The 24245-nt window shown below is 37.6% G+C and overlaps 1 protein-coding gene across 3 annotated transcripts; it reads left to right on the plus strand.

Annotated features, from left to right (window-relative positions):
* Positions 1-2019: 2019 nt before the first annotated feature.
* Positions 2020-4187, plus strand: LOC115974733. Of its 3 annotated transcripts, none has more exons than XM_031095230.1 (5): positions 2020-2216; positions 2349-2478; positions 2573-2773; positions 2875-3090; positions 3450-4187. In XM_031095230.1, exons 2-5 carry the CDS (start codon positions 2458-2460, stop codon positions 3762-3764), a joined length of 753 nt encoding a protein of 250 aa, XP_030951090.1. In that variant the 5' UTR covers positions 2020-2216; positions 2349-2457; the 3' UTR covers positions 3765-4187. The 3 variants fall into 3 exon arrangements, with proteins under 3 accessions (XP_030951090.1, XP_030951091.1, XP_030951093.1); XM_031095231.1 differs by having other exon boundaries at positions 2033-2221; XM_031095233.1 differs by having other exon boundaries at positions 2033-2216; positions 2349-2460.
* The last annotated feature ends 20058 nt before the right edge of the window (positions 4188-24245 follow it).

Genomic DNA, 24245 nt, shown 5'->3' on the forward strand with positions numbered 1-24245 from the left:
AGAATAAATTGATCATAATCACATTGTTTAAATCCTAATTTACAAGAATGGAAACCGTTAAAACTTGATGTAGCTTGATCTTTTGATGGGATGGTCTGATTTTTGCATTAAACACGCCATTTTGATCGTTGCATTCAAGACGCCATTTTGCCCTTGAATGGCTTGAAATTATGATTTAATCCTTGAGTGATTAGCTAATAGTAAAATATGGTGTCTATAAAAAATAGAGGTTTTGAATCACGATTCTTTTAATAAGGGAGAATAGATCATATCACTTATCTAATTGCAAGACTTCAAGAAAAATTGTAGACATTCGCATTAATTCATGCAAAATTTTGTCTATTTTAGCATAAGAGCTTACTTTTTCTATATATACTCGCTTTTCAAAACACTCCATGTCAGATTTTCTATTTTACACTAAATTTTATTAAAATACAATTTTTCTTGAATTTTTAAAAAATTTGTTTCTTTATCTTCACATACTGTAATCATCATTCACTCTTTTCCTTTATCCAATCATTTGAGATACATAAAAATCTTTAAATGTAAAATGAATAGTGTTAGTGTAAATTTACACCGATACTATAATAAATTTGTAAATTTATACAATTATATACTAATTAATATGGATCATTTAAATATATATATATATATGTACATTTTACACATTTTTATATTATATTATCAAGGGAAATGTTAACCGATGCTCTAAGGGCATTAGTTTATAAGCTATTTTTAGAAACATTTTATTGTGTAAATGATAAAATAATAAATATTGTTGATAACTTTTTATATTTCCCATAAAAATAGTGTCAAAATTTTTTTATCCTGATTTATTAATAATTACTTTAAAGACATCCGTTAACCTGTCCTATTATTTATGTCCTTACGTGTGAGCCTATAATCTGTTTGAGGTGAGTTTATAGTTTAGAGCATTCTCATTAAAGGTGGGATAAATGCTAAAAGTTATTTTTAGCAACAAAACCACTAAAAAAGCCTCTATATCAATGGTGCTAAATTTTAAATTTTTTAACACCTTACTACAGTAAGATGTTATTACTAACACCCTACTATAGCAAGTTGTTACTCATTTTTTATTCCTCTTCTCTCTCTCCCCTCAAATCTCACTCTATGGTCTCTCTCAACAAGAAAAAAAAATGATAAATAAATAATATTTTAATGAAGTAAAAAAAATTAAAAAAATTTAATGTTAAATATATTGTAAAATAATGTGTTAAATAATATAAAATTAATTTTTTAAATATTAAATATTAAAGACCGTTTGATAGAGAAGTTTGAATAATATCGTTTGGGTGTTTTTGATATATCTGTGAATAAAAAAATATATTAAAATTTGTGTAAAATTTTTTAAAATGTGAAAATATTTTTAAAAGTCTGATGAGAATGCTCTCATAGTTTCCTAGATGCCTGTGAAGACCGACCTGTATTGGCGGTTAAGTATATATGATGAGTTCCGGGCTTTCTCGAAACAAATGAAATTCCTATTGACCTCATGACTTTGGGACCAAGACGTCGGTAAATTTTGTACGGCTGCCCCTATACACACGTGGAGGTTTAGGTAGCGTTTACATCATCATATTTATTAATTATTTTTATTAAACGGTGGAGATAAAGAAGGGCCGACATACATTAGCGGCGGAACTCAATCGTACGGTCCAGGGCACACGCCAATCTTATCACACAAATGTGAAAGCCGCATATTTAATCAGACGGGTAAAAATGGAGTGAGAATCTACTCATTGCTGTCTCCATTGAACCCAAAATATTTGGCTTTTTTATTTTATTTTATGATATTTGGCTTTGTTATAAAATGTGGGCCTGTTTCAATTTCCATTGCCTTTTATTACTACTAGTACTATTTTACAATTTTATTTTATTTTATTTAATATAGAATTATTATATTTATCGTCAGTGATGCTGTTTTTTTGTGACCGCCATAGAAATTTTAATTAATTTATTTATTATATACACAGAATTATACTACTATTTAATTGTTTGTTTTTTGACCGCCTTATAAAATATTGTGCTATTGTAACCCTTTGGGTCTTTTTCTTCCTTCTCTTCCTTAGACTTCTAATTCTTCCCACGCAGCAATATCTAGTCCCTTCCTCTGTTCTCTCTTTTTAGAAAGACACACTTTTTTCTTTTACACTTCTAATCTTTGAAGGCGATTTCTTTTCAGCTCACTCAACCCCGTAAGGTTTTTTGTTTTGTTCTTTCAGTCTCTGATAATGAATTCGATTTTTGTTCTGGCTGGTTTTACAGCTTTCGTTTTTTGTTTGGCTAATATGGTATTTTTGTTTTTTGTTTTTTTTTTTTTTTTCCAGATTCAATCTTGTAAAGTTTTGATTCGTTCCTGCGGAACTGGACAGGCTGACTATTGATAATCAAGAACAAGAAAGTGTTGGGTTCGTGAAGGCCAATCATAAGCAAGTCATGGTATTTGTGCCAAACACAGTTAGTCCTGCTCACACTGAAAAAATCCTCTGTTTCTTTTTTATGATTTTGTTTGTGATTGTTTTTCTAATTGATGTTTATGTTGGATAATCAGGTGAGTCCGATAAGCAGAATGGGGAACGATGATTTGGGTCCTCCATGGCTTAAACCAATGCTGAGAGCAAGTTACTTCAACCCCTGCTCTATTCATGGAGATTCCAATAAAAGTGAATGCAATATGTTCTGTTTGGATTGTATGGGGACTGCTCTTTGTTCCTACTGTTTGATCAATCACAAAGATCACCGTGTTGTTCAGGTTTTTCTTTTTTTTCATTTCTTCTTTTTCTTATTGTTATCTTTATGTATGAAACTAAAAATGTGATTTGTAAAATTTTGTTTGGTTGGTTGGTTTTGTAGATAAGGCGTTCCTCCTACCACAACGTGGTGAGAGTCAATGAAATTCAGAAGTACATAGACATATCATGTGTTCAGACATACATTATCAACAGTGCAAAGATTGTGTTTTTGAATGAGAGGCCACAGCCTAGGCCTGGAAAAGGGGTTACTAATACATGTGAGATTTGCTGTAGAAGTCTCCTTGATTCCTTCAGATTTTGCTCTTTGGGTTGCAAGGTTGGTGATTCATTCTCTCTTATCAATAATGTCCTTTTTTTTAATTTCATATACCTTTATTTGACTTTGCTTCTTTGTTTTATGTAGCTTGGTCCTCTAGGAATTGTCGCAGCTAGATTAGTTTTTTAAATTATATGATTCAAGAAAGAAGTTTCGATTTCTTGTTGATGTAATTTTGTGTAATTTGTCCTCCTCGTGAACTCTGATTTGGTGGGGAATTTCATGACTACTTTCAATAATGTTATTTTGTTTGCTTAGTTCGTCTTTTGCTCTCACCTACTCTCTGTTTCTTTGGTGGCACTAGTATGTTTTTGTTGAATGTTTGAGTTGACTAATGTGTCCCATGCTATTTTTGTCAGCTTGGGGCAATGAAGAGGGGAGTCCCAGACCTGACGTTTACACTGAGAATGAAGCACAATAGGGATTCATTTCATGGTGGTTCAGAATCTGATGAGTCATCTACTCCTAAGAAAATCCAGAGGACACTTATGTTCAACCGTTCGATGGTGGATAGCCCAGCAATTTCATCTGATGGACACTACAACTATGGCGGAGAGAGGTCTTATAGTTCTGGAGACGAAGCCCTTACCAACATTTCTCCAGGAACTCCACCAATTTTCAACCACCGCAATGCTAGGAGGAGAAAGGGTATACCTCACCGAGCACCATTTTGAGATTGCTCCCATCATAAAAGGAAAGTGATACTCTGTACATGGTCAATAATTAAAGTACTAAACTTTACAAGAATGAATCAATGTAACCCAAAAAAAAGAAAAAAAAAAAACTAAATGTGGAAAAAGTTATTTAAAAAAAAAAAAAAAAAAAAAGATGTGGGAAAGGCTTGCAATATGTAATGTCCTGTGAATAGGTAAAGAAAATATAGGTGTGTTTTTTAGTTTTTACAGCTAAGATTTTATTTTATAAATTAGAGAAAATTTAGGATATTTATTGTTAGCCTTTACTTTGTACAGAGGATGACACATATGGGTCTTTTGGTTGTTGAAAAGATATCAATAATGGAGTGGTATAATGCTAGCATATGTACAGAGAACAGATTTTGTGCATATAGATAGTTTTGTTTGCAAAAAGTTTATATTCTTCCGTGTGTGTGATTCGTGGTTTATCCCATTTGCGTTTTGATGCATCTTCATGTTGGAGAATTTACTTGATTTGTGGGACTTAAATATATATTTTAAAGTACATTAAAGTAATAGCACGAGTGGCTTTTTAATGTGAGATTCGATCATGTGGCAATTTGAGTGAAGGTATGAGTATTTCAGGCATGAATTGTACTAATTTGGTAAATTAAATTTTTGTCAATGGTGCACCAATGTCGTAAAATGTGAGAGTTAATAATATATATCTTCATACATGTTCATATATAATGAATGAAATGATAATATAATGAATGTAATGATAATGGTCTAAGGCATAGTGCTGATTATGATTTCCATTTAAGTAGAAAATATTGTGCTATTTGGACCGGTTTGTGATTCATATTCTTGGTCATAAAGTGGACTACTTTTTGATTAAATGTTGGGACATGGAGTATCTAGCCAGACAATTCAATTGTGTATAGTTCTTTAAACAGAGAAAGGTACCACCTTAGTCTAATTCCCTCGATGTGATAGCTTTTCTGATTTTTAATTTTTATATTGTTTTTCAAGATAAGAACCATTACTAGTGATTATCAACTTGGTAGTATGCCGTTTACTTTTCTTTGCACTAAAAAATGAGTTGATCTTGTTGTCAATTTAAAGTTCTTTTAAGCTTTACCCCATAAAATGCTTCAAGTGGTGTGATTTTGATTTTTTTTTTTAATTTTTTTAAAAAAGGTCGTTATATTAATAATTAATGAGTGATTCTTGATTGATATAATGTAGCTTTACGGTCATATAATGTGAAACTTTGCTGTCACGTAGAGTTTTGGTTTGATGTTTCATATTAGACTGAATATTTTTCCTTATTTTTGGTATTTGAAATTGGAGTGAAATTTCGCTATCCATTGTCAAGGTTTGTGCGGATAGATCATAGAAATGGTTACATCTAACTAAAATGAGAAAAAACAAGCGAGCCTAGACTAGACGAAGGAAGTATATATCATGTAAAGCTTGGGGGACACGTAAACCCCACAGTGGACGAGAACAAAGACAAGTACTCTAGATGCTCCACCATCTCTTTCTCTATCTCTATTAATTTATCTTTGAATATTAGGAGGAGAGTATAATAAATAACAATTAATAATAGATAAATAAACAAGTGGATTATTATGAGAGCCGTGAAGAATCTGAAAGGCTGCGTGTGACTCGATTCTCCTTCATCCTCTCCCATTTTTTTTATTTTTTTGGGCTTAATTGTCTATTTATTTCCTACCTTTCCTTTTCTTATCTTTTTCTTCTAGTAAAGGATGATATTATGATAAATTGATAATTGTTTAATGAATTATTGGGGGCCAAATGCTAGAGATCTCTTCAAAAACATTGATGAGTATTGGGTGACGTTTCTGATGTAGAACTTAAAAAAACAAAATACAAAAAACAAATAAAATAAATAAAATCAAACTCAAACCAAAGCAGGTGTGGATGGAGGCTGATTTGTCTTCTTCTTTGGTGCTTGCATGAGTCAGTCTCCTCTGAGGTGCTGCCACGTGTGATTCATTTCCATTCTATGATGAACACGTTTCATTTAGGCCCCTACATCTTATATTCTGACAAAAAAGGGTTCCAATTTATCTCCTACAAATTCGAGAACAGTAACTTACCATACTATCTATGCCTATGTTTTTTCGATGAGATTTGGATTGTAGTAGTGGGACACGGTGGGTGGGTGTCACTGTGGATAATGGAGTCTTTATTCCTCTTTCTTCTCTATTTATTTTCTTTCAAATTGTTCGTTCCATATACTAGTTTTTATTTTATGTGTCTTTTTAATAATATAAAAACAAAAATTACTGCACCAAAAGAAAACTAATAAAATTAACTACTTTTATGGTTCAGAGTGTTGATAAGGCTTGCCTGTGGTGCTTGTTTGGCATCAGGTATGTCGTCATTTTTCTCTTTTTCATACCTATAGTTGTGTAACTTGTGTTGCATTGAATTTACATAAACACCCATTATTTATTGGATGATGATGATGATGATGATACGTCCCTTTACCACTTTTTCTTTTTCGGCTATACAAATAGTCAAATTCTGTCGCATGTTTGCTTTGGCAAAATCTTGACACCACTCGGCTTCAAGATAAGCTTCCGGAAAATTGGGACAAACAGGAGTGGTAATAGAATTTTTACTGGGAAATGAAGTTGCACGTGTACCCTCAATGACTCGTGGAAATAGAATTTTATATATACGTGGAACTAAGTATCTATGACTTGGGTCGTGTTAACTGTTATGTTAGTTGAAGAGTCATTGACATGAGTACACTTGGATGGTTCAATCCAACTTTGAATTTGAAATATTAGGGCTTCTCTTATCGGGACCTTATCCTTGCGAAGCAGAAGAATACGAGAATAGAGGTTCTGCTTCCATTCTGTTCTTGAGAGGTAATGAGGACACATTCTTTTGAAATCTATGTACCTATTAACATACTACTTATTTCAAAAGATAAAAAAAAAGGAACCTCAAACACATGGATGAAGCCCATATGTACACCTTCCTTAGCTGTGATTGTGCTAGCATTTTCTTGGAATATGCTTATGATGAGCCTATAAAATATAAGCAGTGAATAAGCTGAGTTACACGTACTAATCTTGCAAATAGGTTTGGAGAAATTCCAAAATTCAGAAGCTCAGGAACAATACGCTCTAGAATACACAGACTCTATTGCACCTGTTAGGCGTGAATTTGTCCCTGTCAAACCACAAACACCTAAAAAAATGTTTTTTTTTTTTTTTTATTTATTTATTATTATTATTATAAATATCGCTCAAATTTATCAAATTCAGGTTCCCCTTATAGAAACCAACTGAATCGAACTAGCTCGACCGTTCAGTGCAACGAATCTCTCCAAAGCCCGCTGCCACCTACAAATTCACTGCCCAAAACCCAATCAAGTTCTCAATATTAGGATCATGTTAGAAACTCCCTTTACCATTGGCTCACAAAATAATGTGGAAGCTTCCCCTCACACCTATGCACGTGGATCAATCTTAATTAGTCAGCCAAGGGCTCAGACAAGGTTGGCACATGTTTGGGTTAATTAGTTACAAGTTAGTTTAAATGTAAATTGGGTTGGATTGAGTTATAGCTCAACTAGTAATACATTAATTACATGGATTAATTCAAGCATAAGTTATGATGAGAATAAATTTACAAAGGTCGTCCCTAAAGAGTAATTTTTAGGTACTTTTGGAGCACGGAGAATTGTGTTCCCTCCTTTCACATTCATGGTGGTGTCTACTCATTAAATTCATGGTAGGGCTTACCATAAATGTAAGAGGAGAGAACACCATTTCACCATACTCCGAGACTATTTAAGATTTTTCCGTCCCCAAGGCCAATGATCGTCCATAGCATTGAATGCACTTAACAAAAGACCAGTAATGTGTGGGCCCAACAAATGAATGACGGTTGAAGACAATAAATGTCTTATATTAATGAACATTTTACTTTAGAAATGAAGGAGAAGGCTATAAAATCCACACAATGGGAAAGAAAAAGTACGCACTCTGATATCTACACTCTAGCCATATTATTCTCTTTGATTAATCCTATTAAGTGAATCTTTTCACAATTCTAACTTGATCATCGAAGAGCCTTTGAACAACACCACATCGGTGTTCTCTCCCTTTTTCCATTTTTCCAACTTTCCATTTTGCATCAGATAAGTACAAATGATGATTTTTGCATCCTCCAGTTATATAAAATATTTCCATGTAAGCTTAATGAAGTTATTGCCTTTGTGCAAGTTTATTTCTAGTCTTTTCTTTCTCTTGAAAGTAGAGATTACTTGAGGTATTCTCATCATTGGAGAAGGCAACACTTTTGAAGAAGTCAATCTATTCCCTACTCATCATACTCATGCAATCCTTCCTTTAAATCCATCATCAACTAAAACCCTAGCATTCTCTAAACACAAACCATCATCTTATCATCATTAAGAACCCTTAAAAACCATACATACGTGAAATCCTATAGTTCTTAAGACCAAGTTCTAGTAACTCAACCATCAAGAAACTCTTCTTATCCTTTTTCTCTTCCTTCCTCTCCCCTTTTTATGCAACTAAGGTATAAAGTATTCCACAAGGTTCATATAAGTTGTCTAAAAATTCCCCTATCCTTTTTGTCCTGTCTTCTCCCCCTTTTGTGCAACTAAGGTAGAAAGTATTTTACAAGGTTGGTATGGAGTGGAATAGGGTCTTAACACAAAGGCACATCACGAAAACCACTCAAAAGTCAGTTTAAGGAATAGTGAGGTAAATTATACTACACACAACATATTTTTTTAAGTAATATAAGACAATAACCCTTTTTTTTTGGGAAAACAAAAACACACACATACAAAAAAGAGACAATGGATTCTAAAACCAAGTATTAGTTGAAACAATAAGATACCTAACTAAATAGAACTCTCCTATTCCTCTTTTTTTTTTCTTCGCTAAGTAATACGAAAGAACTCTCCTACTATAAAACTCCTTGATTTGATACATTACCAAAAATCTAGCATTTCTTGTGGAAATGCCTTTGGCAGAGTATTCCCACAAAAGAGGTTCTTACTGGCTATGTTTACATGGGAGATGTGACTTGTCAACTTTGCAATGGTAAGAGGGAAACAATCATTCATCTTCTTAGAGATTGTCCTTATGCTAAGGCCTTTTGGGAGAGCTCACGGGCTTCTAATTTTGTTCAAAACTTCTTCTCTCTGGATCTTCCTACTTGGTTTAAGATTAATGCTGGCAACAAATCAATATGGCATGAGTTTCTCCCATGTAATATTTTCTTTGCCTTTGTTGTTTGGAACCTTTGGACTCACAGGAACAAAGTGATTTTTGAGAACAAACCTTTGAGGAGTAATCTAAAAATAGAAGTTCAAGTTGCTGCAAATGAATTCCTTTTTTGTGCTTCTCGCACATCCATGCCCAAGAGGAAGCAAATCCTCCAAGTCAGGTGGTCCAAACCTGAACCTGGATGGGTAAAGCTCAATAGTAGGGGTGTGCGCGGTTTGGTCGGTGCTGTTTTTTTTCAAATTTATCACCAAACTGATAGGGATCGGTTTTCCCATAACGGAATATGATGCACACCGACAATGATTGATTTTCCGACCTACAACGGTGTGGTTTTTTGTGGTCAGTTTCATTGGTTTTATCGATTTGAAATATAAAAAAAAAATGTTAGTCATTACTCAATCACAATTAGGTCCAACTATAACAATAACATAATAATTTTTTTGACCAAATAAATGTTTTACAATGAATAAATCTTATCAGAAATATTATTTGTATTTTATATTATCAATATCTTAAGTTAAGTTAGTATTATTGCCTTAGCAAGGAAAAAAAAAGTCAGTACTAGTGCAAGCCAACTGTAAAGTGTAAATCATGTAAACTACAAAATTTTAGAGTATTCGCATCAGTTTGATCACAAATTAATTAGAAAATACCAAATTACCTATATATAAGAATAGAGCAATAATTCATACTTTAAAGTTGTGTTAACCTAAATAAATAAAAATCATATATACACCACTGTAGGGACACGTTTTGCAACCCAAGCCCAAGATGTATGGGATCTTGGACCAGTGAACCCAGTACAACAAATTTGTAGAGAGTGGGTCAAAGAGCTAGGTTTTAGCGCATGGATAACAGTTAATATGGTGTTCATGACAATCATGCAGAAATGAACTGAATTTATCAAAGAAGACTAGTCCTCGGCATGATTTGAAGAGTTTTTTCTAGTACATGTTGAGCGGTAGTGGTTCCAGGAGTCCCCAGATTGCCTCCTACCCCCCATTTTATACTGGCTTCCTTCCTCCACCCAACATCCACGTGTAGATTTAGATTCATCGTGTTGATACTTATCCCATCAGCCTCTCCCCAAAGTCGTTGGGAGTGATTGTAAAGGCTGAAAAGCATGGCTCTGTTAGGTATAGAGCACTTAATGCAATAGTGGCAGCTTTCCCTTAGATATTTCCATTCTTTTCGTTGTCCTTTTCTGTTTTGGTACTTATCCTATTCCATGGAATGACCCGGAATGTCAATCTCAATAATAGGCCGTTCCTTTTGTCCTCGGCCACACCTGGCCGAGGAGGGGTTCTTCCCATAGTCGAGGAGGGGTTCTTCCTTGGACTGGGCCCTTAACCCAACGTATATACTGGTATGGGCTCCCTGATCTATTACCCCCACAATAGCCCCTCGGGATTCTTCTTTTCTTTCCCGTGGGAGGAAAGGAGGATCTCGATGTGATGATAGTTATTTCATGCCCATTTTACACTACGTCTGATTGTAAGATATTCTTTTAGTTTATCCAAGTCGCGTTCCTGCCGTTTCGGTACACGAGGCGCGCTTTCATCAAAGTCTTTTATGAGGTGACACAAATCCAATGGATGAAGACTGCTTGGGAAACTGAGCGAGATTTATCTCGCTTGTAATTCCTTCTTTGAGATTTGGGCGAATTAATTGCCACCGAGTTTGCCTCCTATATAAGACACATGGGGGAGGGTTGTTTTTCCTCGTTTACAGATCCCTTAGTTCTGCGGGAGTTTTAAGCTCTTAACACTTCAGACGTTCCCAAGGGCCCTACCAAGGTGGTGATTGAGGTTTAGGGAATGAAGTGGCCAAGGATAAAGGTGAGGGTGAGGGAACCAAGCCTTCTTCAGAAGCCTTGGACGTCGCCAAGATTCAGGATGACATAGTTAAGGCAAGGGAAGCAGAGGCCAAAGACATTTCTTCCTTTCAACCAAGCAAGAAAGAAGTCTTTCTTCCTTCAGCCAAAACCTGAAGCAGGTGTAGATCGCATCAGATTTTTGGTGCGAAAAAATTTGGGTTTCACCCGGCGCCGTGTGTCATGTGTGCGCAGATGTGGAGACGGACTAAGGTTGATCAAGCAAACCAACAAGAATGTGGGTAGGCAGGTGTTCTGTCTCCCAGCCTTGATAGCAGAACATCTCGTAGTTAGGAGAAGAGGGGCCCATTAAACGCTCCCGCCTATTCTTCTTTCTCATCGCCGGTACCATCCATACTGGGTCGATTGTTGCTAGAACAAGGTTGTGGATCTAGCGCCTCCGCTTCCTTTTCTTTCTCATCGTCGGTACCATCTATACTGGCTCGATTGCTGCTAGAACAAGATTGTGGATTTGGCATCTCCGCTTCTTCTTCTTTCTCATCGCCGGTACCATCTATACTGGCTCGATTGTTGCTAGAACAAGGTTGTGGATTTACCGTTCCTATGGACTGCTTTTTAGAGTTAGCTTTTGAAACAGGCTTGTTAGAGTTAGCTTTTGAAACAGGCTTGTCTAAGCCCTTTTATATACGATGTACTTTCCCTTTATTTAATAAAAAGATGGACGCATTTTACTCTACGAACCTTTCCTTTTTTGCAATAATTGTTTCATGAATGGATGTGTTGGTATTTTTCTTTCGAATAGTACTTAGAATTGATGTTGTTGATGGTAATGAAAAGTTGTCACCCTAAGTTTATCAAAACTGATGGGCACCCAACCGTTAACTTTAAATAAGTTAACTATGTAGGATTAATCAGGAAGATAACCGTGTGCTCTATACTGTGAACAGTGCAACCATCAAAGAACGGGTAATTTAAAGTAAGCGGTCCGTGGGGAGCACCGGGTACTAAGGTTCTTTTCAACATTTACGATGATATTATAGCGTTAACTTTCCTTAAGCGTCTAGTCCAAGGACTCAGGCATGCGCTAGGTTCTGTTTAAGAACTTTATACTGTTTAAGCACTTTATAAAGGTGCCCTAGTATTGATTTCCCCCAAGCATCTCGTCCGAGGACTTAGACATGCGTTAGGTTCTATTTAAGCACTTTAAATGTTGTCACGGAGTGTTAACCTTCCCACATCATCTGGTCCGAGGACCGAGACATGATTGAGTTCAGCTTAAACACTTAGAAAATGGCCAGTGCATGTTAATTTCCCTAAAGCAGGAGGTCCGAGGACCCGACATAGCTAAGGTTCTGTTTTACGATGATGTTATAGCGTTAACTTTCCTTAAGTGTCTGGTCCGAGGACTCAAGCATGCGCTTGGTTCTGTTTAAGCACTTTATAGAGGTGCCCTAATGTTGATTTCCCCGAAGCATCTGGTCCGAGGACTCAGGCATGCGTTAGACTCTGTTTAAGCACTTTAAAAGTTGTTACGGGAAGGTTCCAAGGACCGAGGTATGATTGAGTTCAGCTTAAACACTTAGAAAGTGGCCAATGCGTGTTAATTTCCCCAAAGCAGGAGGTCCGAGGACCCGGCATAGCTAAGGTTCTTTTTAACCGCTTCAAAAGATGCCAGTGCGTGTTAATTTCCCCAAAGTAGGATGTCCGAGGACCCGACATGGTTAAGGTTCTGTTTAACCGCTTCAAAAGATGCCGGTGGATGTTAATTTCCCCAAAGCAGGAGGTCCGAGGACCCGACATAGCTAAGGTTTTGTTTAACCGTTTCAAAAGATGCCGGTGCGTGTTAATTTCCCCAAAGCAGGAGGTCCGAGGACCCAGCATAGCTAAGGTTCTGTTTAACCGCTTCAAAAAATGCCAGTGCGTGTTAATTTCCCCAAAGCAGGAGGTCCGAGGACCCAACATAGCTAAGGTTCTATTTAATCGCTTCAAAAGATGCCGATGCATGTTAATTTCCCTAAAGCAGGAGGCCCAAAGACCCGACATAGCTAAGGTTACCAGTGCGTGTTAATTTCCCCAGAGCAGGAGGTCCGAGGACCCGACATAGCTAAGGTTCTGTTTAACCGCTTCAAAAGATGATAGCGCGTGTTAATTTCCCCAAAGTAGGAGGTCTGAGGACCCGACATAGCTAAGGTTCTGTTTAACCACTTCAAAAGATGTTAGCGCGTGTTAATTTCCCCAAAGCAGAAGGTCCGAAGACCCGACATAGCTAAGGTTTTTGTTTAACTGCTTCAAAAGATGCCAATGTGTGTTAATTTCCCCAAAGCAGGAGGTCCGAGGACCCGACATAGCTAAGGTTCTGTTTAACCGCTTCAAAAGAAGCCAGTGCGTGTTAATTTCCCCAAAGTAGGAGGTCCGAGGACCCGACATAGTTAAGGTTCTATTTAACCGCTTCAAAAGATTAGAAGATACCAATATGTTCCTTCCAAAATAGAAGTTTTCGCAGGGAAATCGTGCCAACCGATTTTCCATCCATGCTTTGATTCTCGGCTTCTTTCTCTAATGGGAATTCGGCGAACCGGGCTACTAGACTCGCGAGAACTAGCCCTTTGACAAGTGTACGAGGCATATACTTGATGTCAGAAGCCCCAAGAGCTGTGCCCCATTTAGCAATCCTCCCTGCGTAATCAGTACTTCGAAGTGTAGACCTGAGCGAAAGCTGAGTTACGACAACAACTGTGTGTTCTTGGAAATAATGGGGAAGTTTTTGTGTAGCATGCACCACCGCCAAAATGGTCTTCTCAAGGGACTTTAGTTGATAGGAGCTTGATCCTATCATGATTAACTGTTGCACTCGCTAACACACAAGCTCTTCCCACAAACAATGCCAATTGTAGGGACACGTTTTGCAGCCCAAGCCCAAGCCCAAGCCCAAGCCCAAGATGTATAAGATCTTGGACCAGTGAACCTAGTACAATAAATTTGTAGAGAGTGGGTCAAAGAGCTATGCTTTAGTGCATGGATAACAGTTAATATGGTGTTCATGACAATCAAGCAGAAATGAACTGAATTTATCAAAGAAGATTGATCATCGACACGATTCGAGGAGCTTTTTCTAGTACATGTTGAGCGGTAGTGGTTCCGGGAGTCCCCAAATTGCCTCCTACCCCCCATTTTATACTAGCTTCCTTCCTCCACCCAATGTCCACATGTAGATTTAGATTCATCATGCAATACTTGTCCCATCAGCCTCTCCCCAAAGTCGTTCGGAGTGGTTGTAAAGGCTGAAAAGTATGGCTCTGTTAGGTATAGAGCACTTAATGCAATAGTGGCAGTTTTCCCTTAGATATTTCCATTCTTTTCGTTGTCCTTTTCCGTTTTGGTACTTATCCTATTCCATGGAATGACCCAGAATGTCAATCTCAGTAATAGGTTGTTCCTTTTGTCCTCGGCCACACCTGGCTGAGGAGGGGTTCTTCCTTGGACTAGGCCCTTGACCCAACGTATATACTAGTATGGGCTCCCCGGTCTGTTACCCCTACAACCACCTTTAACTATTAGTTAAAAAGATTTTATTTTAATATATAATAAGAAAGAAAAAATGTATACCATGTGTTTTATTGTATATAATTCATATTCATTTAGGTATACTTAAGAAGGGAGGAGTATTCTTATTATCTTTTTCTTTTCTTTTTTTGTTAACTATGGACTTATTATCAAAAAAACGTGTCATGGTTTTCTGTTTTTATTTTTTCATATCAACGTAGCACTCTAAGAGTAACTGCATTAGCTTATGCAAACTTTTTGTCTATTTTGCACAAAAAAAACTACTTTTTCTATTTTACATACCCATTTTTACAAAACACCAATATCAGTTTATCTATTCTTCATATTTATTTATTAAAATATTCATTCTTTTACAATTTTTTATTATTTTCTCACTCACTACCTCTCTCTCACATACCCAACAGTACCAAAAAAATACTAAAATATTAAATGCACGAGCTACAGTAATTGTGCATATATGCATGATTATTGTAGCACTTGTGCATTTATGCACAATTTTATATCCACTAATGTGAGTTTCTTTTGCTCAAAATGTGTAAAATGGACTACTTTTTGTATTTTGCGAGATTTTATATGAGCTGATGCGGTTGCTCTAAATTTTATAAAATTAAATTAAAGAAAAATAAAAAAATGTTGGATAACTTAGAAATCAAAACGTGGCATTTTCATTTAATACCCCACCTACCCCCATTTTCTTTTCATCTTATCTGTTTACCTCATTGTTTTCTACTTTTCTCTTCATCAATTTTTAAGTTTAACTTTGACTCTCTCTTCTACAAATACGGAAGATTGAAGCATCAATGGCAATGCTAATGTGTAATCTACCTAAAAAATATTACCTTTTGTGTTGGGGGGCATAAGTAGGATTTCCTTCTAGTAATTTACTAAGAATGTTTTTCTCTTTTTCCCCTTAATTTTATCTCTATATATGAATCGGTCGGTAGGATTTATGGGTCGGTTTTAAAAATCAACTCCAACTGTGCCACCGCATCGGCATCAAAAGGGTCATCAAGTTTCGTTTGCCAACATCAGCTCCTTCGATTGGCCCAAAGTTTGGTACAATTTGGGTGGTGAGGTTTGGTTTTGTCAGTGAGGTTCGGTCATTGCTCACCCTTACTTAATACAAATGGTTCCTATATAGGCAATTCGGGGCTGGCTAGTGGTGAAGGTTTAATTTGAGACCATAATGGGACTTGGATTACAAGTTTCACCAGGTCCATAGGCCAAGCCTCTAGTGCAGATGTCGAGCTATAAGCATTGAGAGATGGACTTATGCTCTATGTTAATTTAAATTTATTGGCTGTTAAGATTGAATTTGATGCTATCATTATGCTTGGTTGGGTCTTTGGTAATCATAGTAGCAATTCACATCATTTCTCCCTCATTATGGATTGCAGGACTCACATCAATCAAATTCCTCAAGTGAAGATGAAGCACTGCTACCGTGAATCCAACAAATGTGCAGATGTTCTAGCAAGGATGGGAGTCGGTTCAAGCCAAGATCTTTAGTTATTTGATAGTCTGCATATGGACCTTTCTATGTTATTGTTTTATGACTATGCTAGCATGTATTATAAGAGACCCCGGACTCTTTATTTAGACGTTTAGTTTCTTTAATGATTATTGTTTTCTACCAAAAGAAAAAAGAAACTCCTTGAAATTTTAAATATAATACTTAACCAGTGATACTGGTGGAAAACCAGTATGGAGGCGATCGCTAAGACCTTCACGCTACTGTGGAAAACCAGAAAAGGGTTTGAGATACGAGACATGGGTGATCATAGAGTTATGTTTGTTTTTCCAGATGCTGCGGATGTTGAAAGGGTTTTGAAGGGAGAGCCTTGGACCTTTGATAGGCACCTTGTGGTACTAGAAAAAATAAATAGTAGTGTCAACGTTGAAGGCCTGAGCTTTAGTCAGACAAGTTTTTGGGTGCAGGTTCATGATCTACCGATTCGACGTTCGTCCTTAGAGGTTGCAATGGAGATTGTTTCGGTGATGGGTACTGTGGATGTGAGAATGTCTAAGGAAGGGGGTAGCAGCAACTTCAATTTTTTTAGAATCAGAGTTAATGTGGATATAACAAAGCCTTTGTGTAGAGGCCGTAAGATTACCATGGCTAGTGGAAAGGAGGGGTGGGTGAGTTTCAAGTACAAGAGGTTACCCAATATCTGCTACCGGTGTGGCAGACTAACGCATGGGGATAGAGAATGCCCGAAGTGGGTAAAGAGCAGAGGAACTATGAGGGTGGAAGACCAACAATTTGGAGTGTGGCTGCGTGCGGCCACACCAAGCATGATTCGGAGAACGGTGATCAGGGTGGCGGGGATGGATGAAGAGGATATTGAGGTTGATGATGAGAGACAAATGGATGGAGAGAGGGGGGATGAAGGTAGTGGATCGGGGGAGAGAAGGAATACAGCGGCGGAGGAGAAAAGGGGTGCACGGCAAAGGGAGGCAGACGGCAACGTGGCAGATACAATTAATGAGGGGGCGATTAGTACGAAAAGTCCAACGAATCCGGACTCCATTAATGACGGTTACACAATCATGGACGTTACTCTTAACAGTCTGGCTCACTTAAATTCAGGCAATAATAGTCAAAAGGAGGATTTTTCGGCACAACTGGAGGAAATTGATAAAGAGATTTTGAAATTTGACAACGTGCATGTTAGTGGAGTAAACCTGGCTGACGGTGTTCCTAAAGAGGAAGTGGGCTTACAAAAGGTGCATAGGGTTAATGGGCTTGGAGAAGTGGGCATTAACTTAAACAATGATGTTGGAAAAGAGAAATTTTTGACTCCAAAAAGAAGCTGGGTCCGTAGGGAATAAAATAGAGGTGAGCCCAGTGGCAACACCTCTTCTTTACTGAAGAAAAGAACGTCCAGAGAGGATGATGCAGAAACTGAGTTTACAGATGGGTGTAGGAAGAAGTTGACAACGGAGACTTTATTAGTAGTGGCGGAGGCTGGGCCCCAGCCCCGCCGGGTCCAATGAATCTCATGGCTTGGAACTGCAGGGGGCTTGGGACCCGCCGTGCAGTTTAAGAGCTTGTAGAAATAATACAAGCACAAGGTCCCATGATCGTGTTTTTGTCAGAAACATGGTCAGACAGAGATAGAATGGAATGGATACGATGTCAGTTAAAGTTTGATGGATGCTTCACGGTTCCTAGCACAGGTTGGGGAGGTGGTTTGGCCCTTTTATGGAAGAAGGAGGATATGGTATGGGTGGATAGTTTCTCCAACTATCATATAGACGCGATTGTGCACGGAGGTACAAAGAGAGCATGGCGTGTAACTGGTTTTTATGGTGAACCAGAGACAAGTCGACGTTCTGAAGGATGGAACATGTTACGGATGTTGAGCTCAAAGCCGAAACTACCATAGTGCTGTTTCGGTGATTTTAATGAGCTATTGGAAGTGGCAGACAAAAGGGGAGGTGCACCACGGTCTCACAATTTAATGCAGTCTTTCCGGGAGGTTTTAGATGAGTGTGGGTTTATAGATTTGGGCTTCTCAGGACCAGAGTTTACGTGGCACGGGAGAAGAAGAGGAGAGCTAGTGTGGGAGAGATTGGATAGAGGGGTCGCTAACTATGAGTGGCTGAACAGGTTTCCTACAGGCAGAGTGAGACATCTCCACTGCTTTACTTCAGATCATAGACCCTTACTACTTGCTCTTGATCCGAATGGGGAAAGTCATAAATGGAAGCGGAAACCATTTAGGTTCGAAGCAATGTGGTTGATGGATCCGGGTTGTAGTGCCACGGTGGCTAGAGCAGGGACACATCAGGCAGAGGGTACCCCTATGTTTCAAGCTACAGAGAAGTTAAAGAAATGCAAGAAGATGTTAAAGAAGTGGAGTAGGAACCATTTTGGTAGTGTAAAGCAACAAATAAAGAAGACCGAGGAAAAGTTATGGCAAGCTAAGGTGAAGTCGGCCAGGGATGGGATTGATGAAGAAGCTGTGAGGTTGAAGACTGAATTAAATAGGTTGTGTGAGAAAGAAGAGCAAATGTGGCATCAGAGATCAAGGTTACAATGGATTAAATGTGGAGATAGAAACACTCAATTCTTTCATGGGACAGCAACTCAGAGAAAGCGGAAAAACTTTATTAAAGGGCTTAGAGATAGTGAAGGGAGATGGTAGTCAGAGGAGGACACTTACACAAAAATTTTTGTGGACTACTATGCTGCTTTGTTCACAACTTCTAATCCTCAAAATCTTGAGAACATTGTGGAAGGTGTCCAAAGAGTTGTAACAAAGGAGATGAACTCAAAACTCATAGCTACCTATACAATGGAGGAGGTGGTGGTGGCAATTAAGGAGATGGCACCATTGAAGGCACCTGGACCGGATGGCATGCCACCACTATTTTACCAGACATATTGGTCTGATGTGGGTATGGACATCTCTCATGCTGTTATTTCTTGTCTAAATTCCGATTCTCTATTGAAGTCCATAAATAATACCTTTATTACTTTAATTCCAAAAGTTAAAAATCCAGAAAGAGTTTCTGAATTTAGACCTATAAGCCTATGCAATGTAATTTATAAAATTATTAGTAAAGTTATTGCCAATAGACTTAAACCTTTCCTCAATGATATTATTTCTGAAACACAAAGTGCCTTCACTGCTGGTAGATTGATCACTGATAATATTCTAATTGCTTTTGAATCCTTGCATCATATGAAGACTAGTTGTTCTGGAAGAACGGGGTACATGGCTTTAAAATTAGATATGAGCAAAGCCTACGATAGGGTGGAGTGGGCTTTTTTGGAGAAAATCCTTCTGAAGTTGGGATTCCAAAACTCATGGGTGTCTTTGATTATGGAGTGCATCACTACGGTGACTTATTCTATTATGGTCAATGGAGAGCCACAGGGTTTGATTACTCCAACTAGGGGAATTAGACAAGGGGACCCATTGTCTCCTTATCTTTTTCTCTTTTGTGCGGAGGGTCTGGATGCTATTATTCGGAAAGCAGCGAATGATGGGGACATCACTGGATTTTCTTTGTGCAGGAGAGGGCCGAAACTAACCCATCTCTTTTTTGCAGATGGTTGTCTATTATTTTGCAGGGCCACCCTAGCAGAATGCGAGCAAATAAAAAATATTTTGAACATGTATGAAGCTGCCTCTGGTCAAATGGTGAACAAGAGCAAGACAACGTTATTCTTCAGTAGAAATACAGATGATGGAACAAAAGAAGCAATCAAAGTTTCCCTTGATCTACCGACTATCCAACACTATGAGAAGTACTTGGGGCTACCTTCCTTTGTGGGGAGAAATAAGAAGGCATGCTTTAATCACATCAAGGAAAGGATATGGTCAAAAATGCAAGGATGGAAAGAGAAGCTGCTATCTTAAGCTGATAAAAGCAGTGATCCAATCAATCCCGGCCTACTCAATGAATGTGTTCAAATTACCGGTTAGTCTTTGTAAAGATATAGAGGCCATGATCCGGAAATTTTGGTGGGGAAGTGGCAAAGGAATGAAGATTCATTGGGTGAAATGGAGTACACTATGTTCTTCAAAATCTATTGGAGGTATGGGGTTCTGAGACATAAATAATTTCAATGATGCCATGCTTGCAAAGTAGGTTTGGAGGCTCTTTCATCAAAGAAACACACTGTTGTATAAGGTATTTAGTGCGAAATACTTTCCAGGAGGCAACATATTGGATGCACCAATCCCAAACAAATGTTCTTATGCTTGGAAAAGCATATTACAGTCCAGGAAGGTTATACAAAAAGGCGCTATTTGGAGAGTCGGGGATGGACGAAGCATAAACATTTGGGACCAAAGTTGGCTGCCCAAACCAGGCATGAGCAAAGTGGTGTCGCCAAAGTTGGAGGTGGGGCTGAACCGGGTTTGTGATCTTTTCTATCCAGGTACAAAAAGCTGGAATGTGGAGGTGTTGCAGAATTATTTCTACCCGTGGGAAGTTGATGCAATTAGGAAAATATATGTGAGTGAAGCCTGCAACTTGGACTGTCTGGTATGGCCCAAAACATCGGATGGTAGTTATTCAGTCAAATCAGCATACCAAATGCTAGCAACAGAAGCGATAAATGAAGCGCCATCCTTGTCTGGTGGGACAGATACAAAGGTATGGAAGACTATTTGGAAGATCCGAGTGCCACCAAAAATCAGACATTTTATGTGGAGATTAGCGATAAATTCCCTACCAACAAAACAGAACATAGCACGACGGCAAATACCCATTGACGAGACATGTTCTCAGTGTGATGATCAGAAAGAAACGAGCATGCATGTGATATGGCTGTGCGATCAAGCAAAAGCGGTGTGGAAGTCTGTTCCAAGCTTCTCACACTTGTATCAGGTCGGATATCGGTCTTCTGTTGATCTCATAGAGGCGGTGCTTGACCAGGGATCAGCCTTCACAATAGCGCTATTCTCAACCATCGCTTGGAGCATTTGGCAGCGACGGAATAAAATCCGGGTGCAGCAACCTTCATGGCCCTTACATGAGATTAGCAAGAAGGCAAGGGAGTTGGTAGTTGAATTCTTCGATGTTCTTCAACAGCCCACTAGGCCAGAGGTGCAACGACACCTCATCAAGTGGACAAAACCTCCAAAGGATTGTTATAAGGCTAACTTTCACGCAGCTCTCTTTGAAAACAACAACACGGCAGGTATTGGAGTGGTGATTAGGGACTGCAATGGGAATGTTATGGGTGCTCTAAGTCAGAAAATAGTGTTGCCTCAATCCATAGAACATGCTGAAGCATTAGCGGCTTCCCGGGCTGTGACATTTGCAAGGGAGCTTAGTCTTTCCAAAGTCATGTTTGAGGGAGATTACCTACGGATTATTAATGCTATCAATAAAAAAGAGCCATGCCATACTCTATTTGGCCACATCATTGAAGAAATATGGAGCGGTACTACATCTCTAGTGACATGTAATTTCCAACATGTGAGAAGGGAGGGAAACAAGTTGGCACATGCTTTAGCCAGAAGAGCAGTTGTATCTGCAGACATTGATGTATGGGTAGAAGAACTACCCTCAGACTTGGATGATGTATTCAATCTTGATTTAGTTTAATAAAGTTTCACTTACTTGTTCCTCAAAAAAAAAACCAGTGATACTATTTTATGCTTAAACCATTAAATATATATATATAAATTAAAATAAACACTAAGTTGCTCACGTGATAACAATGGCAATTTCGGAAATTTTTTGGTACTAATTTTGGAAATTTTTTTCAATAAAATTACACTTTGCCCTCTTTAACAATGCCATCAATTTTTTAAAGAATAATATTATAGCCACAAACTTTTTTATAATATTTTTACAAATTATTGAAGTAGCAAATTCTTATTGGTTCGCACACTTGTATCACTTTTTACTTACCAATTATCATTTACCACATTAGCAATTTGTAAAAAATTTGTAGTTTTAGCATTTTCCTCATTTTAAAGGCCATAAAAAAATTAACAAATTAAATCTAAAACAAAATATACAAGCCCAAAAAATTAATCCCAACAACAAAAATTACCAATAATAAAGCTTAAAAAAAAACTATGCCCAATCAACCTATTTTACCCAAAACAAACAACTTGGCCCTTTTAAAAGTTTTAAACAAAAATCTTTAGTAGTAAAATAGTAAAGGCAAAGGCCAGAGCTGCCGCACACAACAAGTAGCAGCGCCGACTATAATGACCCCACCCCAACTGTGTAGATATTGTCCACTTTGGGGCGCACACCTCTCACAATTTTGTTCTCCACAAAGCACATAGCCATAGTTATTAAACCCAGACCGAATGTTGACTCGATCTATAAGTTGGGTCACTAGGTCATTAATTCAACCAATGGGTCATTGGTTGAACCGTAGGGTCAAATGTTTTTTTTTTTAATTATATATATAATTAAATTTGAGAAATCATAACTTGAATATGTAATTATAAAAAATAAAAAAAAAGAGGCATGTGCCTAAATTAAACTCGGCTGTTATTATAATTCAAAATCAATATTTTATAAACAATAGCATTAGAAATTCTATAAAATTCACAAGGAAAATAAACGAATTTCATAAGATTGCAACAAAGTCTTTGCTAAATAAAATCTTGTTACATGTTTTAAAATTATGTATATTAAATAAATAAAAAGGAAAATCTCAAACTCTTGTTTATATTGTCATAATATTACACATTTAAATAATAAAAGAGTCAATAAAGTGGACCTAATAATGTAATTTTATACCATTCACATGAGTTGCTTAAAACCCACTGGGTTATACTAGTTTTGACCGGGTCATGTACTGTTTTGATCCAATTGATCACCCAACCCGATCTATGTACTGGGTCACCAGGTCATCGGTCTGACCGGCCAGGCCAGGTCAGGTTTAATATCACTGCATATAGCAGTGGGGGAAAAGACCTCTACACATTAAAAGGAGGTCACTTCTTATAAGCACATCCCCATGTGCTTTCTTAAGCGATATGGGATTCCATAGATTGCAAAACCCTCCACCCCTTACTGGCACACCCTTTTGGGTCACTACAATCCACCCCTCTTACGGGTACACACGTCCTCATTTGTGGGGCCCACACTTCTGATTAGGGCATGACTCCGATACCATTTATAATGACCCCACCTCAACTATGTAGATATTGTTCACTTTGGGTCTCATACCTCTTACGGTTTTATTCTTCCCAAAGCACATAACAGTGGAGGAAAAGACCTCTACACATTAAAGGGAGATCACTCCTTAAAAGCACATCCTTATGTACTTCCCTAGACGATGTGGGATTTTATAGATCGCAAGACTCTCCATCCCCCTTATAGGCACACCCTTTTGCGTCACTACACCATCCCCTAACTCCAAGTTCTATCTCTGTTTGTTGAACGCAAATTCTCCAATGGGTTATATGTTACACAAATAACGGTTTACAAACCAAACAATGTTCCAAGGGTTAAATCTCATACTAAAAATTAAAGGAAGTATCGTGCTATGAGGAAAAACCGCATAAGCTTTTTATGTGTTTTTCCCTCGATGTTTCTGTCTCAGTGTTACTCATCATATATCTTTGGTCTAGCTCTTGCACCTGCTATATATAAATTCAATCTATGAGACCCTTTCATTCGTATATCTATCATTTAAGAAATATTAATTATTATAGAAAAGTGAAAGTAGGCACAAAATCGGTTTCTACGTATGAGGGCCATCAGCAAATGCAACTGAAATGCATGAGAATGATCGATGATATGGTGTTACATACTTATTGTAATAAAAGCATATTTCTGATAAAACAAAAAACAAAAACAAAAAAAATACAAAGCGTATTTCTAGACTTACAAGGGTGAATCGAATGACCCCAGCAGCTCCAACTAAAAATACCTAAATCCTCCTACCAAATGAGAAAACTTCAATAAGAACTAACTGTCGATACCAAAGTCCCTACCAAATATAGAACGAGGAATAAGAAAAAGACGTATATGTTGTTTTCTTTTTGTGAGAATCGTATTGCTTTCATGTCCACTTCTCGCAAAAATTAACAATACAAATATGAAGAAAAAAAATGCTAGCAATCATCAAATTAATACGGGTTGGTAAAGTTGGTATATAATGGTAATGGTATCAAACAACTAAAAGAAAGGGGAAGAAAGAACAAACAATTGAAGCTGGTCTCAACAGTTGTATGGCATCGATTCTTTTCGAGTGTTAAAGCCGTCAAGGTTAAGATTCGACTCAAATGGACTCAGAAGAAGTTCCCCCAAAAATATATACATGCATATTGCTTAATAACATCTTCAAATCATGTCAGGATGAGAAAGTAATTGCCT

Source organism: Quercus lobata, chromosome 2 (assembly GCF_001633185.2).
Source record: "Quercus lobata isolate SW786 chromosome 2, ValleyOak3.0 Primary Assembly, whole genome shotgun sequence".
NCBI classification, from domain to species: domain Eukaryota; kingdom Viridiplantae; phylum Streptophyta; class Magnoliopsida; order Fagales; family Fagaceae; genus Quercus; species Quercus lobata.

Bases quoted from the DNA above. Each gene is read 5' to 3' on its own strand.
- LOC115974733 (XM_031095230.1), top strand. From the start codon at position 2,458: ATGGTATTTGTGCCAAACACA. The intron at 2,479-2,572 runs GTTAGTCCTGCT...TTGGATAATCAG, and splicing joins TGGTATTTGTGCCAAACACA to GTGAGTCCGATAAGCAGAAT. The intron at 3,091-3,449 runs GTTGGTGATTCA...TATTTTTGTCAG, and splicing joins TTTGCTCTTTGGGTTGCAAG to CTTGGGGCAATGAAGAGGGG.